This window comes from Plutella xylostella, chromosome 15 (assembly GCF_932276165.1).
Source record: "Plutella xylostella chromosome 15, ilPluXylo3.1, whole genome shotgun sequence".
Classification (NCBI taxonomy): Eukaryota; Metazoa; Arthropoda; class Insecta; order Lepidoptera; family Plutellidae; genus Plutella; species Plutella xylostella.
Genome location: NC_063995.1, coordinates 8,817,145 through 8,836,548, shown reverse-complemented (window position 1 = coordinate 8,836,548; position 19,404 = coordinate 8,817,145). Strand labels below are relative to the sequence as shown.

General features: G+C 40.1%; 1 protein-coding gene across 1 annotated transcript; it reads right to left on the bottom strand.

Annotated features, from left to right (window-relative positions):
• Positions 1 to 271: 271 nt before the first annotated feature.
• On the bottom strand, positions 272 to 16,194 carry LOC105389954 (ATP-binding cassette subfamily C member 4). Its single transcript, XM_011561165.3, has 24 exons — positions 15,711 to 16,194; positions 13,494 to 13,739; positions 12,856 to 13,063; positions 12,451 to 12,676; positions 11,586 to 11,742; positions 11,231 to 11,480; positions 10,735 to 10,989; positions 10,237 to 10,404; positions 8,908 to 9,045; positions 8,289 to 8,456; positions 6,497 to 6,631; positions 5,840 to 5,930; positions 5,476 to 5,608; positions 4,917 to 5,210; positions 4,052 to 4,241; positions 3,483 to 3,619; positions 3,260 to 3,400; positions 2,661 to 2,764; positions 2,250 to 2,539; positions 2,016 to 2,138; positions 1,771 to 1,893; positions 1,524 to 1,684; positions 1,288 to 1,393; positions 272 to 1,162 (listed from the first exon to the last, which is right to left on the bottom strand). Exons 1-24 carry the CDS (start codon positions 15,782 to 15,784, stop codon positions 983 to 985), a joined length of 4,098 nt encoding a protein of 1,365 aa, XP_011559467.3. The 5' UTR covers positions 15,785 to 16,194; the 3' UTR covers positions 272 to 982.
• Positions 16,195 to 19,404: the final 3,210 nt, after the last annotated feature.

The window sequence follows — 19,404 nt, the reverse complement described above, 5'->3', positions numbered from 1 at the left end:
CCACAAAAAAAAAATCTTTTAGCCGGGTGGGTTTTTGAATGCTTATTCTAACGTCATTAGTGTAATATAAATACATACAATAATATATGTATATATATGTTTGTTTGTAACAAATAAACTCAAAAACTATGTAAAATGTAAATTATCTCTTTTTTTAAATATGTATATTCCCATTGCTGGGCAAAGACCTCCCCTTTAATTATCTCTTGGCGATGAGAAAATCGCACGGAAGAGGTTAAAGGATTTTACAAAAAATAAGGAAACAAGATAATATAAAAACCAACAATTTATTCGTCTACTCTACAAATTTGCATTTAAGGCCAAGTGTACACACGTGTGTATATAAATTCCACTGATTTGAGCCAGAAACCATGAATTTATATTAAATCTCGAACAGAAAGACAATCCAAAAGTTAAGATAGGATTGGTTCTGAAATAACTCCGCTTGCTTAACTGCAAAAGTTAAGAATTTAACAAGAGCACTTTAATAAAATATTTTTATAGGTATAACTTTTTATAGGCACATCATATTACAGATATTGTTTCAATTAAGTATCAGGAATGTTTTATAAGTACAATAAATAAGTAAATGGGCTTAAGTATATCAAGTTTGTGAAGTAAATTCGTTGAACTAGCTACTTAAGACTTAGCATATAATATTTTATATAAATAGTATTCACAGAATTAAATTATATTATACATAGACCTAAAGCGGCCGATATTACAAATTAATAAATAAATCAAATTAATTGGTACCTAATTAAAGTAAACTAATAATTATAAAAATAGGTAAGTAATTCCTTTAACCTAAGTACCAACTCCCAATAACTGGGGTAAATTTGATTTGGTTTAAGTATACAAAGTATCGTTTTTATCGATTTAATCGACCCGTCAGAAGTTAAACGAGAAATGCATTATCTAAGTAAAATGCCACATAAAATTATTTACATGCAAGAAATGTTCTATTTTATTAGTTTTCTAGCTAATGTTGTTCCTCGTCAACGTAGCGAATGTGTTGCGCATGCGCGCGGGCGGCGGAGTCCCGCAGGCTCTGCTCGGCCGCGGGGCTCAGCTGCTTCACCATGCCGCTGAACGAACCCTCCGCGTTCTGAAGCAACTCGTGTGGGTGTCCAATCTCGATGATTTGACCAGCATCCATAACCTGAACAAATTAAATAAAATATTAGATAGGTTACAAATTAGTTAGTAACTGATATTTGGTAACGTAGCGAAAACTAGAAAAATACCCGTAAGACCATCTAAACGAATCCGAATTTATAAACTTACAATAACTCTATCGGAGTCGGCAACGGTGTGCAGCCGGTGAGCGACGGTGAGAACGGTGCAGTCCGCGAAACAGGTTCGGATTGTCTTCTGGATCAACGCGTCAGTGCTGGAAATCGAAATTTATTGCCATAAAACTTATGGGACATGAATGCATGTACTAAAAGACATAATATTATACACAGTCTTGTAAGTTAGTAATAAAGTAAGTAAGAAGTAAGATAAAGAGGCATCCGTACTTAGGGTCAACATTAGCGGTGGCCTCGTCCAGCACGAGCAGCTTGTTCCGTGCGAGCGCGGCGCGCGCCAGGCAGAGCAACTGCCGCTGCCCGCAGCTGAAGTTAGTACCACCGGACTGCACCGCCGACGATAATGACGTTACCAAGTTCTTTAGCTCCACCTGTAAAGGATCAACAGATAAGAAAAGTCACATTAATTTCTTAGAGGATATTTTTCTGTGCGGCAAGATCAGTGAATATTTCTTACTTGTTCTAGAGCCTTCCAGATATCAGCATCTGAATACTTCTCAAACGGATCTAAGTTGTAACGTAAACTAGCCGAAAATAGCACCGGTTCTTGAGGAATGATAGCGATCTTTGAGCGCAAGTCCTGAAAGAAATAAAAATTCGTTAAAGTAAATCCATGTTCATATAGGGTAATGGGGTCTCATCTAAGAAAGATGTTAGGAATTTCAGTCTGAAACCTAAGATGAAGTATGCTCAAGCACTTACTTTGAGTGCGATCTTGCCCGTGTCGACGTCGTCAATGAGCACCTGCCCTTCCAGCGGCGCCAGACGGAACAGAGCAGAGATCAGCGACGACTTGCCGGCGCCCGTACGACCGACCACGCCCACCTGGTAACCAATCAACCAAATTATTACCATAGAAAAAGTTTAATCATTAAATATAAGTACCATGATTGTGTCAATACATCCGTGTTCGAACCGTTTGATTCATTTGCTCACCTTCCATCCACTCTCAATAACAATATTAAGGTTCTTAAGCACTGGGTCGGAGTCTTGGTCGTATCGGAGGTAGAGATCCTTGAACACAAGTTTGGCCTTCTTAGGCCAAGCAGGCGGCGGCGACGGCCCCTCGACCTGCTCCTGAGGCAACTTCGTGAACTGCATGATACGTTCCACGCTCGTCATCTGCGATATCACTTCAGTGGCTTGCTTGATTCCGTATTGGACCATATTAACCAGAATCAGACCCTGACTGAGGGCTAGGCCTACGTCACCAGACTTGGTCGATTCTGAAAGGGATTAAAAAATATATATAATATCCATTAAATAATATTATTAGTATTATGAGTTCAATGATCACATCCTATCTAGTTCCTTCAATAAACTGGTTTAAAACTATTTGCTACTTACCATTATCCAACAAAAGGAAGGTGTAGGCCACGATGACTACGTAGACTGCAGACATTAAACACAGCCAAATTGAAAATGCGGCGTTGGTAACTAACGTCAGGTACCTGTAATAGAAAACATATAAGTTGGTAAGAAATAAAATACGGCACCAGAAATACAATCTATAAGTTGTGTAAATCTTAATTAATAAATATAATGCCCTCCTAGCCGAATTTCGACCACGGCGGCCAATCTCAATTGAGATCAGCCATCTACGCAGGAGTAGATTATAGTGCCCAAGTGTGTGCGCAGTACACAGGAGCACTCTCTGTTCCATCAATCTCATAGCCCAATGGGACGGATCGACCGACACGACTGGAGAGAGCTAGGCGCAGGACCGACTGCTTTACATGCCCATCCGACAGCATGGATCGTTTCACTGTTTCGGACATCAGGTGATCAGCCTTCTATGTCCTAACCAAACTTAGAACCACAATTTAGAAACACAAATTGATGGTCCCACCCGGGAATCGAACCTGGGACCTCTGGGTCATGAAGCGAAGCTTCTACCACTAGACCACAGAGGCAGTTGTTGTTAATAAATATAGGTAGGTACTAACCATGCGGCAGTATGCACGTCTTGCTTCTCGTCGAACTGGCGGCGCAGCATGGCCTCGGCGCCGCACGCGCGCACCGTGCCCAGCCCCGCCATGCTCGCAGACACGTGAGAGAACACCGGGCTACGGGTAACGCCCTCCACTCTGTAAAAAAATATCGATATTTATTATCGTCTCTGTAACTACTCGTTAGTATTTAATACATTATCCAGACCATTTTCCCTACCTTTTGATAGCCTGTGCCGTGTTCAGGTAAAGCAATGTCCACACATACATGCAGGCACCACAAGCGCAGGTAGTCAGCATCATGTATGGATTCACGATGGCAACCATTACTAGAATACCCATCATCACCATGAAGATCTGTAAATAATTTAATAACGTAATATAATAATGTTCTAAAATAATAAATAAAAACATATTTTATTATTAAGACATAGTTACATATAAAAATATTAACTTATTTGTTATAAAAGAAAGTCGTGATAGTTTTAATTTAATCACAACTCGAATGAAAATTGGTAGGCAGGTAAGAACCAGGAGAACGACATAGTATATTTTTTTTTCCCGCGATTCCCATGGGTACTTTTTAAAGCAAAACGGAGCTCGCAGACAACAGCTAGTAAATAAATAGATTATAAAAAAATGGCAACACTACTCAGGTGTCATTTATATAAATCGTGTTGTTGTTCCAACAGTGTTACAACGTTGTATATTTAATAATGAAACGATGCCCGGAATAATAACTTTTTCAGGGTTAACATGTATAAATAATTTTAAGATTAAGGCCCTTACTTGAATACTGTCCAAGTACATCCTGGGTAGAATTTCATCAATGATTCCCATGTCCTTGGAGAATCTATTCAGGATACGTCCCGAGGGGTTGGTGTCAAAGAAACGCATGGTGGCGTGCAGGATGTCACTGAACATTTTGTTGTGGAGGTTGATTGAGCTGCGCATGCACACCCACAGGAAGTGGATAGATCTGATGGCCAAGACATATTTATGTTAGATATAGGTAGTTACTTTTACATAAAAAATATATCATCACTGTCATTATAGCCAAATGTAGCCAAATCACATCATACAAACACTTATTAATACAAAAATTAGTTCCGAAACTAGCAACATTTTTACAGGTGTAAACCATAGACAACAGTGACAGATTTTATTGTCTTTGAATTTTCAAAATTCGCGCTAGTGCACGAAAGTTAAAGAAAAATAAACAAAAGACAATCAGTTTTGGTGGCATCAACATCATCAGGAAATAAAGACAAAAGAAATAGAGAATTTATAATGTTTTCGAATCATTTTGAATAAGTGCGACGTGCGTATTGTGAGTCCACATAAATAGCAAACAATGTTATTTGCGGTTACAATACTGCTTCGTCATTATAAAAATATTTTTTATGTAGGTATAGGCAAATGAAGATACCTACTGCCATATAATATTTAGTTTGTGGTAGGCGGAAACATGGAGATAAACTAGCGGCGAGGACCATGTGGTGAGTTTTAGATTGAATGTTTGGTAATTATTTTATCTGTATAATGCGACAAGTAGGTACCTATTTAACCATTAAAAAAGGCAAAGGCTATCTAAGATTGTAAAAATACCAGACTGTTTTTCGCATGTTTGGTTTTTCTATGTATAGGTACTCACCTTCCAGTCGTAAGCACAATGCATCCAAAAATGAAAACGCCCCATATGTAAATAAAGTAGGGATGGTCAATTTGACCGTCGTCCCCCAATCTGGTTAGATTTGTCATCGCCAAAGCAGTTTTAACCATGGTCCCGATCACAGTCATATTCGGCTCAGTTAAACTTGAGTTAACATCTAGGGTGGTCTCTGGTAGAACTGTTGTCAATTCATCCGTAATGTTACTTGATCTGGTGAAATTCGATGTTTCTTCATTTAAAGCTAATACTTTTACACGATCTTCTACTGTGTTCATCCTGTAAATAAAATATATATCGATAAGGTCGCCTATTGTTCATTGTTCCTAGTTTATAAGTTCTCTTTTTTATATTTTTAATTTGTGGTGTTCAATAAAGATATATTCTATTCTATTCTATTCTATATATCTGTGAATAAGTAAAGGTCATTTGCGTAAAACAATTGTACTTAAGTCATTGCAGTTTTCTCTCAAGCCCATCCGGTCACCATCCAATAGCTGCGTTATACCTCTACCTAATTAAGGTAATTAATTTGTATTTTTACCAGTAAGTGAGCCAGAGGTCGCTGGCGGACGTGACGACCTGCGCGGCGATGACGGCAATAAGCGTGAAGGAGAGCGTGGCCCAGCCGCCGCCCGCCTTGAAGTAGTCCTTGTACACCGAGCCCGACACACGACCTGGAATAATAGGTGAGTATACCCATAAGTTTATCTTAAAAAGTTAATTTTGTCAAGGCAGTGGGGCCACGGGACAGAAGGTATGATTATGGTATGATGAAGTGGCACTGATTACTTTTTTGCCGTACGGATTTTTGACTTCAGAAAAATGCCTTTGAAAAAGGTGGACTCGGGAATCTCGGGATCCGTGTTCATAATGATTACCATATCATAGAATAAGTAATATCATACCTTGTTCCATAAGTTCGTCAGTTTCATTTTGATCGTCATCTTCGTCGTCGTTTGCCTTGCCGTCGTTCACAGTGCTCACACTGGTCTTCGACTGAAAATAAAACAGATTGAGTCAGGCACTTTTTTAAAAACAACCTTACTTAAAACAACAGTCATTCAATATATAAATCTCTAAACAAACGAACTGAAATATTGTGTGTTATAATACTAATCATATAACTAAGTACTTATTGTATACCACTAGGTAATGATAATGTAATGACAATGACGAAAGATAAATAGCTAGTTACATCAGTTCCAATCTGCAAATTTTCATGAATAATGAGTAGTCATGCGATTAATTAAATGCCAGTAACGTTGGGCCAAATATTTGTAATAGGTAGGTATTTGTTGTATCTCTAGTTTTATTAGTTATCTAGACGTGGATGGTGGCTATGATGACCCAAAATTAATTTTTCTCTTCATTCCCATCGAATCTATACTGCTTTCCCAACATTTGGAGACGATTTACAACAGGATCTTCTGATTTTATGCTCCTTAGTTAGCGACTACTTACACGACGATACGGCTCGCTAACTATCTAAATTCGGGTGGCTTACTTGCGAGTCATCTCTGACTACCTCTTCAGTTATTACAGTTATGTAGTTTTCGACTCACCTGCACAGAGATGGTGCGCTGCCGCTGGATCTTGGCCTCCGAGGGCTTCTCCGGCTCGTCCTCCTCCTCCAGCAGCTCGTTGAACAGCGGCGAGCTGGACACGTGCTCGAACTTGCCCTGCGTCTCGATCTCACCCTGGGGACCAGAGAAGTAACTATTTAGTAGGTAATTTGCACCCAAAAAATTATGTTATTTATTTTACTATTCTATTAGCTTTTGCCAGAGATGTCTAAGGCTGTTGCTTAAAAAGTGCGGGGATTCCTGGTTAATTACTCTCATAAAAATTGACCAGCCATTTCAAGCGATTTAGTATACCTATCTACTTATTGATATTCTTCATTGCACAATATGAAAACATTAGAAAGATACCGAATCTCATCATAATATCAACCTATCCAAATAAAGATAAGATTGTATAAGTGAAAATCGATCCAAAACTTGATTATGTCAATATTAATATTTTAAAAAGAACCTCTGTTTTTGATTTATTTTATTTTTTTTTATTTTTATTTTAACATTTTCATGGAGAACCAACAGCATTTACTAAAAACAATACAACAGAACTTAATAATTTCTTGATGCCATTAATAGGTCCCCGCATATAATAAAAAAAATATATATGGTGACTGAAGGTAGGATTTAACAATAAGATAAGGTTAAGTATTCTTATAGGATATATGCCTACCTACAGCCACTACTGATATCTAAGTTTTGTGTCATAAAAAGTAAGTGCCTATAACCAGCACCTCATAATAGAAATAGGTTGTTTAGATACTTGAACTACCCACATAGGAAGAGGAAGTCGCTACCTACTAGTACAGACTCTATTTTATTTAATCAAATCTCAACTTACCTACTAGGTATCATATCAGCATCAGCATGATGATGTTTTTTTGCTTATTTGCTACCCAATGATAGCGAGCTATATTTGCTATTCGCTTATCATTGCCACCTTGAGAGTTAAAGTAGGTAGTTGTATCTGTGTTTTAATTTAAATACTGTTGTTGACTCGCAAATACGTAAATGCAATGCAAACTACTGGGTATTTTCGACAATATCATAAAATTGAAATACTTACATACTTACAGAACTACAGTTAACTACTTCATTTTACAGCTTATTGCCGGGTTCAGATTACTCACACACATTTTCAATAATTTGCAGATTTTTTTTTGCAAAAAGAGACCGATTTCCTGTCTTTCCAATGTATTTAACATTGGCATAAGCAATAGGGAAGCTTCCCAAATGACAAGATAATAATTTGCCTACCTATAAGTACCTCTACTTCGAGTTCGACTCTACAAAACAAATTAAGTATCCAAATTGAGTGCAATACCATTCGAATGCACTGCGATATCGCGAGTCGTGGTTAGCGTAACCTTGATACAAAACTGCGTATTATTTGTAAATCCCGAGTCAATACTCTTTATTGTTTACGAGAAGAAAAGTAAGCTTCTTTGTTTTTTTCGCTAGTTAGAATACGCTTGTAGTATCCGTGACTATAAAATGGACACCAAAGGGGGGAAGAAGGGAGAACACGTACATTAAGGACGTTGGTGTGGCTAGCGACGACGAGTTAGACCTTTATGGTTCACGTCCGGGTTGAGGGGCTGATATTCTTTTGTCGGGAGTCGTATCATGGGGCGGTTTTGGTGATGATTTTCTACAAGGTTGGTTCGGACCAAGGCGATTCAGGAAGTGGGTAAGTAAAAGTAAGGATGATTGCTGTCCCGCAGCAGCCCCTGGATGCACTTCGTCACCATGTGCTTGACCACGTGAGTAAGTAACTTACATTCCTCAAGACGACGATGTTGTCGGCGGCGCGGAGATGGTGCAGCTGGTGCGTGACGAGGATGACGGTGCTGTTCCGCAGCAGCCCCTGGATGCACTCCGTCACCATGTGCTTGCCCACGTGAGTGTCCACCGCTGACAGCGGGTCGTCCAAAAGATAGATTTCTGCCTGTGCACAGAAATAAAAGCTGATTAGTTTTTTATGTTACTTCGCTCAATAGTTACCTCATCTAATGCACAAGGTTTTACTAACATTGGGAGATAAGAGACGGCTGTAGAAAAAATACCTAATGTTTGGTAGGTAGATAGGAGGTCATTGTTTGATTCCATCTTCCATGTAGGTAGTAAGAACTTGGAAGATTCTGTACCTATCAGAAGATAAAAATTATTAGCAAACATGGAGTCGTCTTACATCTATTTAATTAAACAAAGGTAAACTGGGTAAATGGATCATTTTTATTTATTTAGTCTTAAATGTCTGCGAAAAAGATAACTGGCGCTGTCTAACTTTTCATTGCCATTTTACATAGTTTCACAATAATTTACCAATCCGATCGGTATATTAGTGAAACTTTAAATCTATCAAGAAGCCGTAAGTGGGTACTCTACGGATGTCTCACCTCTCTATAGCAGGCCCTTGCGAGTCCGATGCGCGCGCGCTGCCCGCCGCTGAGGCTGACCCCGCGCTCGCCCACCAGCGTGGAGTCTCCCGCCGGCCATATCTCGAAGTCACGAGTCAGGGCACACGCGTGCACCACCTGATGAAAGGAAAAGGGATATAAAATATATTTAGAATTGATCATTGATGAAATTATCAGTCCGCGTCCTATGTATATATTATGTGTCGTAGAAAAGACACTAAATTCATGATGAGCCACCAAAAATCATACGCCTTTTTTAAGTACTTGTTTGCTCAGCCAGCTGTCACAGTCTGATAAATTACTGTCATAGTGATAGTGATGGCACCATGTAAATCATAGTGCTAACGGTTCAATGACTCCGCATAATTGGAGGTAGCTTGTTCCAGTGTTGGGTGCTCGATATTAATAAGGCCCTATTTCTATTAGGTAGTAAGGTGGTTGAGAGGCCGTGGATTCCAATCCTGGCATGTACGTACCAATGAATTATTTTCACTTGAAGAATTTAAGTACAAACTATACCATGTAGGAACTCTTACGGTGAAGGTAAACATCGTGGGAGAAAAGCAACATCAAGGCTCGCAACCTTCCAACGCGCAACGGACGCATCACGTCAGTATAGTTATTTTACTGAGAGAGTTGTCGGGTAAGTGGGCAACCCGACTGTCAGATGTTTTTCAAACTGCCCGAAGGCCTCTGACTAGGCTTAACGACTGCTGCCGAAGCAGAAACCGGGACGGAAGCGTTCAGAAAAGATCCAATTGAAATCGGTCACCCATCCAATGGTTGCCCGTGCCATGTGTTGCTCAACTTCAATGATCAGTGACGATCACTGAAGCTCGACTACGGACGCTTCAATACGTCGCGTCACTAGTTATAAATTATAATTAGCTATACGACTAACAAAGAAAGTCGTTTAGGAGTTTTCGTAACCCATAATAGTAAATAGCGACATTGCAATTTCGTAAAGCATTAACTAGTTAACAACGTAATCGATTAGGTCATTAGGCCGTAAGATAACATTAATTATCACCATTGACATCCATTGAGTACACAACTCTAATCTGATATCTGTTATCTTTAATAGCCAATAATTTAGCAATTGAAATATATGTACTTGCATTGATTTCCGACTTAAGCCTTATGAATTCATAAGAAAGTCTTTAGTATCTATCTTGAATGTTATCAAGCATCCAGCATCCAGCGTTCGTTATTATACGTAATGATTTATTGAGGAAAAGATGACTCCTGAATATTGTGCAAGCAGTCATAGTTTTTGGCATATTTTCATAAGATACGGTTTTTACGTACCTTCTTGTAGCGCACTCGGTCATAGGGCAGTCCGAAGAGGATGTTCTGCCGCACGGTGGCCACGAAGAGCCAGGGCTCCTGGCTCGCGTACGCCACGCGCGCGCCGCCCAGCGACAGCGTGCCGCGCGACACCGGCAGCTCGCCCAGGATCACTTGTAGCAGGGACGACTGGAACAAAAGTTACATTTGTTAAATTGGCCATAAACGAGTTTTTTTATTCAGGCGATAGCTCACAATGCTCCTTCCTTCAAGATAATAATGTGCAGGTAGTTTTTTTACTGCCTGTTTGTTTTACTTATCGCATGCGATAGTTTAACAACAGATAGATTTGTTAAAAGATTTTAACAGTTATCTTTTAACATTTACTTACAAGTGTTTTTTTACTTGTTATCTCCTCGTCGTTCAAAGTTATCGTAAGTGGCAGTATAGAAGCTATGTTAGGTTGACATTGACATAGAAAAATCAAGAACATGGATCGTAATTTTTAATAGGACTCACCTTTCCAGCGCCGACTGGCCCAGCCACACCGACGAATTCTCCGGGCTTGGCGCTGAACTTGAGGTTCCTCAGAGTGTCCACAATAGGACTGGGGTCCCAACTAGCACAAAGACCGTTTAGCACCAAACCAGTGTAGTTGGGCCTTACTTTCTCCATCTTCAACTTCTCCGTGTCTCCATTGCCTAAAGATAAGATGTCTTTGCCATATGCTTCTAAAGCCTTTGCAGTCGGCAGCTCTTCAAGCATAAGGAATTCCTGAAAATTTTGGGACGTGTTAAATACAGAAATATGTCAGTTAGCCAGACAACATTAGATAAGTCGTTAGGGGCTAGAAAGGCTGTGAGGAGAGAGTTTTGTGTTTTGGGTATCCTTTCGCAGCTGTACTGATGATAATTAAATAGTAAAAACCCAAATTATCGAATAAACAATAAAATTACACTATTTTGTTATTTATTAGTAGCGAGGTGTTACAATACAGATAATGCAATGTTCTCACCTCGAGTCGTCTGATTGTGACTTTCGTCTCTGCTAGGTAGGCGAGTGCGAGCGGGAAAAATATATTGCAGGCCAGCTGCAGCAGGTTGAAGTACTGCACCAGGGAGTAGGTGATCTCGGACCGAATGTCTCCACCAATCAGGACGAAGGTGACGACCGCCGTGTATAACATGAATCGCTCCGTGAATACCGACAGGGCAGTCGAGAAGCCCTTTATCATCGAAGTGCGGAATATAAAATGCACCTCCATTCTGTAAAAGTGATTTTACAGTTAGGCATACGTGTCCATAAGCTAACGTAGATGATCTTGGGTAATCAAATAGGTGACCAGAAGCCCAGAGAGTGAGCACACATACTTGCGCAGTTTCTCGACGAGTTTCTCGAAGGGTCTCTCCCAGGCGTACATCTTGATGACCTGCACTCCGTTGACCAGCTCACTCATGACCTTCACTCGCTCGTCTGTTCGTCTCGCGATCTTGCCGCGGAGCACTCCCTGTCGGTTGCTGAGGTACGCTGAAACATGGACAACACGCACGGTCGTGATTCGTGTTTCGTGTGAAAGTAAAAAAGAGGACATTTTAAAAATAGACGTCATTTTAAAAATATATTTTTACCATGCATTATCTGCCAATTTGTTTTGCGTTCTTACAGTATAATGCATATTGTACCAGATGAAAAGAGTAATGGCACCGTGTATGCATTCATACAGGTGCCAGTGCACGTTGTTAACGAGTAGTATGTTGTCATGGTTTGTTAAGTTTCGATGCTGAATTACAGTCTAAAGAATAAATTACTCTGATAAATATAAACGCCCGAAGTATGTAGGTACTATCTATAGTCATCCGATAGGATTTATGTACTTCTTTCACGGAGATCTGAGATCTAAGCTAAATAAATCCTCGAATTCAAAAGGGGAAACGATTTTACATTTTATACATTTGGTACCGTTTATACATTTTAGCTAAAGCTGCTGATTGCTACATTCAGTTATCACTTGATGTACTGGCACTTGCACAGATACGAACTGATTTGTTGATAAGTTGACGTGAATATCTAAATTGAATATCACTATTCGTCAGATTTTGTGAATTGATATGGTAAAGTGTCTGTGGGAAGCGCAGGTGTAGGATGACTTTGATGTTTATAACATGTAGCTATCTGTTTTTGAATTCCGATATGTTGCTCATTCTCGGAAGTCTCCTGAAAACTTAAAGTACCAACCTTGAATGGCGACAGTCTGGACGAAGATAACAACGAGCGCAGCAAACGTGGCCCACTGTATCCGCTGCCAGACCAGGTAGCAGACTACCGGCACCACTATCGGCATCACCCAGATGTAGTGCAGGAACAGCATCACCAGGTCGAAGCGGTTCACGTCGTTCGACATCAGGTTGATCACCTGCCCCGGCTCCGTCTTGCTCAGTCCGATCCGGTCCAGCTTTAATACCTGGAAACGGATGCGGGTTTACGAAAGCTGGACTGGGCGACTTAATGGTGACGATATAATTTGATAAGCTGAATTCAATGGTGTATGGAAATTCAGAATTATAACTCCTTTTACATTTACGCTGGAATCGTATAATCGGAGCTCTAGAATTGTCTAATTTCGGGGTTTGGATTACTTACTTTTCTATACATGAGCGAGCAGCAGGCTACCCGTATCCTCATGCCTACGCATCCTTGTGACAGGTAGAGGTGGTTCAGAATCATGGACGTACTGATGCTGATCATATTCATTGCGAAATTATAAATGTGAGCATATTTGTATGTCTCCGCATTTTTTTCGCCGGAGAAGTAACCTATGAATAATCCTAGTGTGTACGGTAATAGAGGCCTGGAACGGAAAATATAGAAATGGTTAGAATGTTACCTATTACATACAGGCTCTCTCAAAACATTTTCATTATTGGGTGATGGAATATGGGACAGTAAGTAGATTTTAAAGTGGTCTGTAAGCCGCTGGGCTACATCGTATGTCTCATCCATGCATTTACAACGTATCGCAGACACGCCATATCGCTACATCTTATCCCAGCCTAATCCGATAACAATTTGCTAAATAAACTTATACCCACCTACTAGCAAAATACAAATAGGAACGACAATTACGTAGAACTTGTACTAGATAAGATTGCACATGGGAAGGCTGTGAAAGCTAAATATTGTATTGTGTTAGGTTTAGGTAGGATTAGTTACACCTATGTTAATTAATAATGTCTGGTTTATAGCCGCCTGGAAAATGTGGGGGATTATGGGTATCTTACCATAATACGATAAATAGCAACCCGACGAAGAAGCCAAGCATCATGTACTCCACCCAGAAGGTGCGCACGATGGCCTTGGACAGCGAGGGCTTGCCTCCCTCCCGCTTGGCAGTGTCCACCTCGCGCTGCCACGCCGCTTCCAACCGGTCACCCAGCCGAGTGGACTGGTCATTGTCACGGGCCTTTGACAGGTCGTCTACTGTTAAACCACGCTTGTACCCTCGGTGGAATAGCTTGAAGCTCCATCTGAAAGGAAATTTTCATTTTAAGAATTGTATTTGTCTAAGTACTTACCATTATAAATTATAATAGGTTCCTACTTTTATAATAAAGACGTGTTATTATGTATTATCCCCTGGGTGTTTTTATCTACCCACCTGACGCGGCACTGATTTTCAGTCGTGTCCTACAGTGACTGCCATTTGACAACTAGGTATTCAAGATTATTGTATAAATATCAATATTCTATGCGTTAACTAGCAAAAGACACAGTTAATATTTATGTGGCAAAAATGTATTCTTCTCTACAACGAAAGTTGTGGGATTTAGTAGTCGCCATTTTAATATATTTTTAAATCTAGGCATTAGATAGTTTGAGGAAGCGGGCGTAGTCGAGCGGGCTTCAGTGATCGTAACTGATCACTGAGGTTAAGCAACAACTGACACGGTCAGTCATTGGATGGGTGACCAATTTCAAGCGGTTCTTTTCTGGACGCTTCCGTGCTTCGGACGGCACGTTAAGCCGTGGTTCTCCGTTGCTGCTTCGGCAGCAGTCGTTAAGCCTAGTCAGGGGCCTTCGGGCGGCTTGAAAACATCTGACAGTCGGGTTGCCCACTTACCCAACAACTCTCTCAGCACAAGCTTGCTTGTGTGTTGGGGTCCACCAACCCGCACTAGGCCAGCGTGGTGGTCTAGGCCTAAAAACCCTTCCTTCATTGGAAGGAGACCCGTGCCCCAGCAGGACGTGATGGGTCGTGATGATGTGATTAGGTAGCTTGAGAGTATCCTATGCTTCAACTCGAACTATTTCAGCTGAAGCTGAAGCACTCCTCAGGTCGATCACATTATTTATAAAATACTGTCTACTGTGCTTGGTACCTACACAATAAAACAGTGTGCGTCTGCATTAAGTAAGTGGCAGCGTTGAGTTCGAGAACAGAATTAATTTGTAGGAGCTATTTTAATAAAAGATTCATCACGTCAATTGAGCGGGCATTAACTGAGCAGTAGATATGTGAGTTCTTAGCATGACACTGTATGACAAGTACTTATGAGGCATTTGGAAAATTGTAGAGTAATTTTAAATCTGCAAGCTGAAATAGCAGCATGAAAGCTGATTAGGTAGATAAGTAGACTTATCAGCCAAACCAGTCTAATGATCGATAGAGGTTCCGGATCGGTATCGGTGTAGTGTAGTGAGTATATTCAAGTGTGTACTATGTAGAGAGGTCAAACTTATCGCTACTGCCCGAAATTACAGACACGAACGGAAACTACTTATACTTATTTACAGTATGGTACCTACTTATTTACATTAACTATAAGTAAAAAATAAAAATAAATAAATAACTAAAACAAGGAAAATTATACCTACCTACGACTCGACTTCGACGAAGATTTATTATAATAAGTATAGGTACCTTCATACCTACGAATAACCTACTAACTTTCCCGACTACCTTTCCAAATGATACAACATAGCCTTTGACTGCCTTGAATTTCCTGAAAAGCTACGAAACTTAATCAAAATCCGTTCAGTGCTTTTAGGGTGAAAGAGTTTCAGGAAGGCCAATTTTTGTTAATATTTTCGTAATGGGGCGAAAGTACTTCCACAGAATTTTAGGAGAGGTAGAGTAAAAATATTATTAGGTCTAGGTAGGTACCTATATTATGTGACCTGGGTAAGTAACCTTTTTGTTCAGTTGAATAGGTAAACTATTAAGACATGTAGTTAAGTACTTTAAAAAACTATACTTAAGTAATTTGAACATACTTACGACATTAATTAACTAGTTAATAATGAGATGAGTTAAAAAAATACTCTATGTAAGTACTTACTTAACATGTTATTTTTTTAGATTCCATCCTACTATAAGTACTACGGCACAGTGATAGTGACATACAGGGTGTACTTACTTACCTTTAAAGCTGTAACTTAAGTTACGGTTACGGGATCGAAAAACAAGTTTTTAATGCACAAAAAAGGTAGGTACTTACAATAAGAATATCTTCGATATGACGTTAGCCTTATCATGTGGGTTTGTCTCCTTCAATATTACTTTAGAGTCCATTTTAACTGTATTAGGGAGACAACTTCATAGAATTTTGATTTAACTATGGTTGTTTACACGAAATATTTTAACGGCACCATTAACTTTGACAGCCGTCCAAAAACGTCACAAAAAAAACTTGTGTTGCTAAAGTCCGATGACCACTTGTTAGGTTTTACTACGAATTCGCCGACGATGCTTCGGTCCATAAACTATCGTCACATGATTTGTTAAATATTAACAAAATAAATGCAGAACAATGGTTGAATTTGTACGGTTAAACTGGTATTGTGGTTTTGTAATTATAAGGTGGCTGTTTGTTTTTATCACAGTGTGTTACGGTAGTTTGACAGCTGTGGGCTGTGCGCAGCGCGATGTGCGGCCTCGGTCCCGCGCGCCGGTAGACTGCCGACTCCTCTCTCCTCCCGCCGCACCGCTATCACCCTACTTCAATGGAATTCTGAATCATCTTACGTCTATAAATAATACCGTCACTCTACACTACACACACAATACGGTTTAAAAGCTTTAACGTCAATATCTTTTTTGAGTTAGGATTTAGGAATACCAGCGCACACATTTAGTTACTCGAATCACCACGTCACCATTGCGTTGCATTAGTAGAATGTGAATAGTAGAATAGCTATAGTGCACGCTGCACGTGCTTCACTCACAACATATTGCAGATGTATGACCTATGAACTGTAAAGTAAAGCATATTTTATATTAAGTAACTCTGCTGGTTCAACAGCATCACTCTTATAAAGCTATTTAGGTACTTACTATTTTAATTGTAGCTGACGTTAGGCTGCTTGTCTTGTGCTACACTGAGTTATAGACAGTAGGACGTAGGTACTTCATGTACTTAACTACCGAATACTCTAATACTAAGTTAAAAAAAAATAAGTTCGTTAAACTAAAGTGGTTCAAAGAGTCGCCTAAAGTTTGTGACCCGTTTTACCAATATTAGCCTTTATGATTTTTTTTAACAGATAACCCGTTTCAATCAGTAGAATGACTTCTTCTACTGTTACATTATATTATAATTAATTATAATATATAATTTGAATACCATCTTAACAAATCTGAGCAGCGAAGATAAGTAATTTTATCACGCTGAGAACATCAAGAAGTATTTTTTTCTTATTTTAGATGTTATCGTCACAGTTAACAACAGTCTTTAATCACAACATTGACAGTTTTTTGACATATTGGGTAATATAGGTACAACTACAATCTTGTTTGTGGCTATATGTCGTGTGTGACTAACACAACAAATCCGGCCAATTACGATAGTGTTGAGATACACACAATGTTTTTAACTGTCTTTACGGTGGTGATTTGGAGATATTTACAAGATTAATACCTGAAATAGACGTACACAATTTATACAAGGACATCACAAATATAGGGTTAGTAAAATTTTAGTATATATAGTGAACACAAACAAATTTATAGTTTAATATTGTTAGTTTTGAGGAATTTGTACAGGATGTTAGCGATTGGAGTATGTACAAGTGTTAGTAGGTAATTGATATTTACAGGTCTTGGGATAGAAGGGGGGAGGAAATCATAGAGGGAACTTTGTAGGTTGGGACATTCAAAGAAGAGGTGGTCAACAGATCCTTCGCTGGTGCCGCAGTCACACACAGAACTATCACGCACCCGAATCCTAGCCAGGTGCACAGGCGTGCACGCATGACCAAGGCGGAGTCTGCAGATTGTCGAGGTTGACGGTTTATCTAGAAGTCTTGCTCTAAAAAACCATGGCCTTTTGGGAATGTGTGGTTGGATTAAGGAGTAATACTTACCTTTAATATTCCTGGATGCGTCCCAGGACTCTTTCCAGGAATTATCAAGCCTCGGTCCTGCGAGCGAGGCAAGGTCGTGGGCAAAATTTTGGTAATGAGTATCCAGGCCCAAGCTAATGGCATCCTTAGCGAAGGAATCTGCACACTCATTACCAATGATGCCACTGTGGCCAGGTATCCAGGCAATAGCCACCTCAATACCCTGAGTCTTGCAACGGAAGAGAGTTTGTCTAATTTGAAGAATGATAGGAAATTTAGATTTAGATTTAAATGGGAATGAAATAATAGAATGTAAGCAACTTGAAGAGTCTGATAGGATAATAGTTTTATTTAGTTTGTGAGACTCAGTGTAGAGAAGTGCCTCAAGAATAGCGGTAGCCTCGCCCGTGAAGACCGAGGATTCAGGGGGGAGTTTGAAATTGAGGGTAATTTTGTATTTAGGAAGCCAGACAGCTAGACCAACATTGCTCTTATCTGAAAATTTTGAGGCATCTGTGAAGACTGGAAGCCAACCAGGCCACTCTGACTGAAGTTTATGAGTCAATGCTTTCTCTGCCCCCGGAGAGTTTTTCACAATGCCCAAGTCCATAACAACATTGGGCTGAAAAACCAAGGCATCATAGGGAACACTAAACAAAGGGTTCGTGTTAAATTTAATTGTAGGATGTGGAAGGTTAGTAGCAAAAATATAAGATTTCAGAAGGAAGGAAAGGCCATGGTTTTCTTGAGCATTACATAGCCGCTTAAGGGTATCAAGCTTGGACAGTAAAGGATGGGACTCTGACTGCCAGATCCCGAGGAAAAACCGATCACACAAGTACTGTCTCCGCAGCGGGAGAGGGGGGTCGACACACTCAACCTGAAGGGCATTGGTGGGGGTAGATTTCATTGCACCCGACACTATTCGAAGACACTTGTACTGAACCTTATCGATTTTTTCTAATGCAGCCTTATTGCAGGGGTCCAGGATAAATGAGGCATAATCAAAGTGACTTCGAACAATGGCGTTGTACAGTAGCTTCTGAGAGTATGGATGTGCGCCCCACCAAACACCTGACAGTGACCTGAGGACGTTGACACCCCTCTCGCACTTCTGAGCCACGTAGTTCATGTGATGGCTACCCGACAACCTGGAATCCAGAATCACACCCAAAAATTTAACTTTGTTTGACACAGTGATTGAATGCTCTCCAATAACAACATCCAGATCTGGGATGTTTCTTTTTCTAGTAAAGATCACTGCTGTACATTTAGTGGGAGAAAGAGATAACCCATGTCTATCCAGCCAATCCGTGAGGTACCTAAGAGCCAGGTTCAGCTGGACATTTATCTCCCCTAACGAGGGAGAAGCATAGTAGAGGGCCAAGTCGTCAGCGTACTGTAGAATGCCGCAAAAGCAGTCAACGGATTTATCTAGATCGTAAGTATATAGGCTGTAAAGGAGAGGGCTTAAGACCGATCCCTGGGGGAGGCCTTTCCAAACAAATTTTGGGGAGTCAAGGGAAGTGGTAGGGGTTTTTATGTAGATGGATCTCTCCATGAATAGGCTGCAAACCAGACGGGTAAGCTTCACTGGAATGCTCAGCTGGCGCATTTTCTGCCTGAGCACAGGAAGAAGTACATTGTCATAGGCAGACGCTATGTCAAGGAAGACACCCACAAGGTATTCTTTCCTCTTAAATGCGATGTGAATATCTGTTGTAAGTATTGCAAGGCTGTCTAGAGTACTCATCCCTTTCCTAAACCCAAACTGGGTTTTGGCTAGGATTCCTCTATTCTCAATTAGCCATTCGAGCCTGCATTTGATTAAGTGCTCTAAGATTTTCGCCA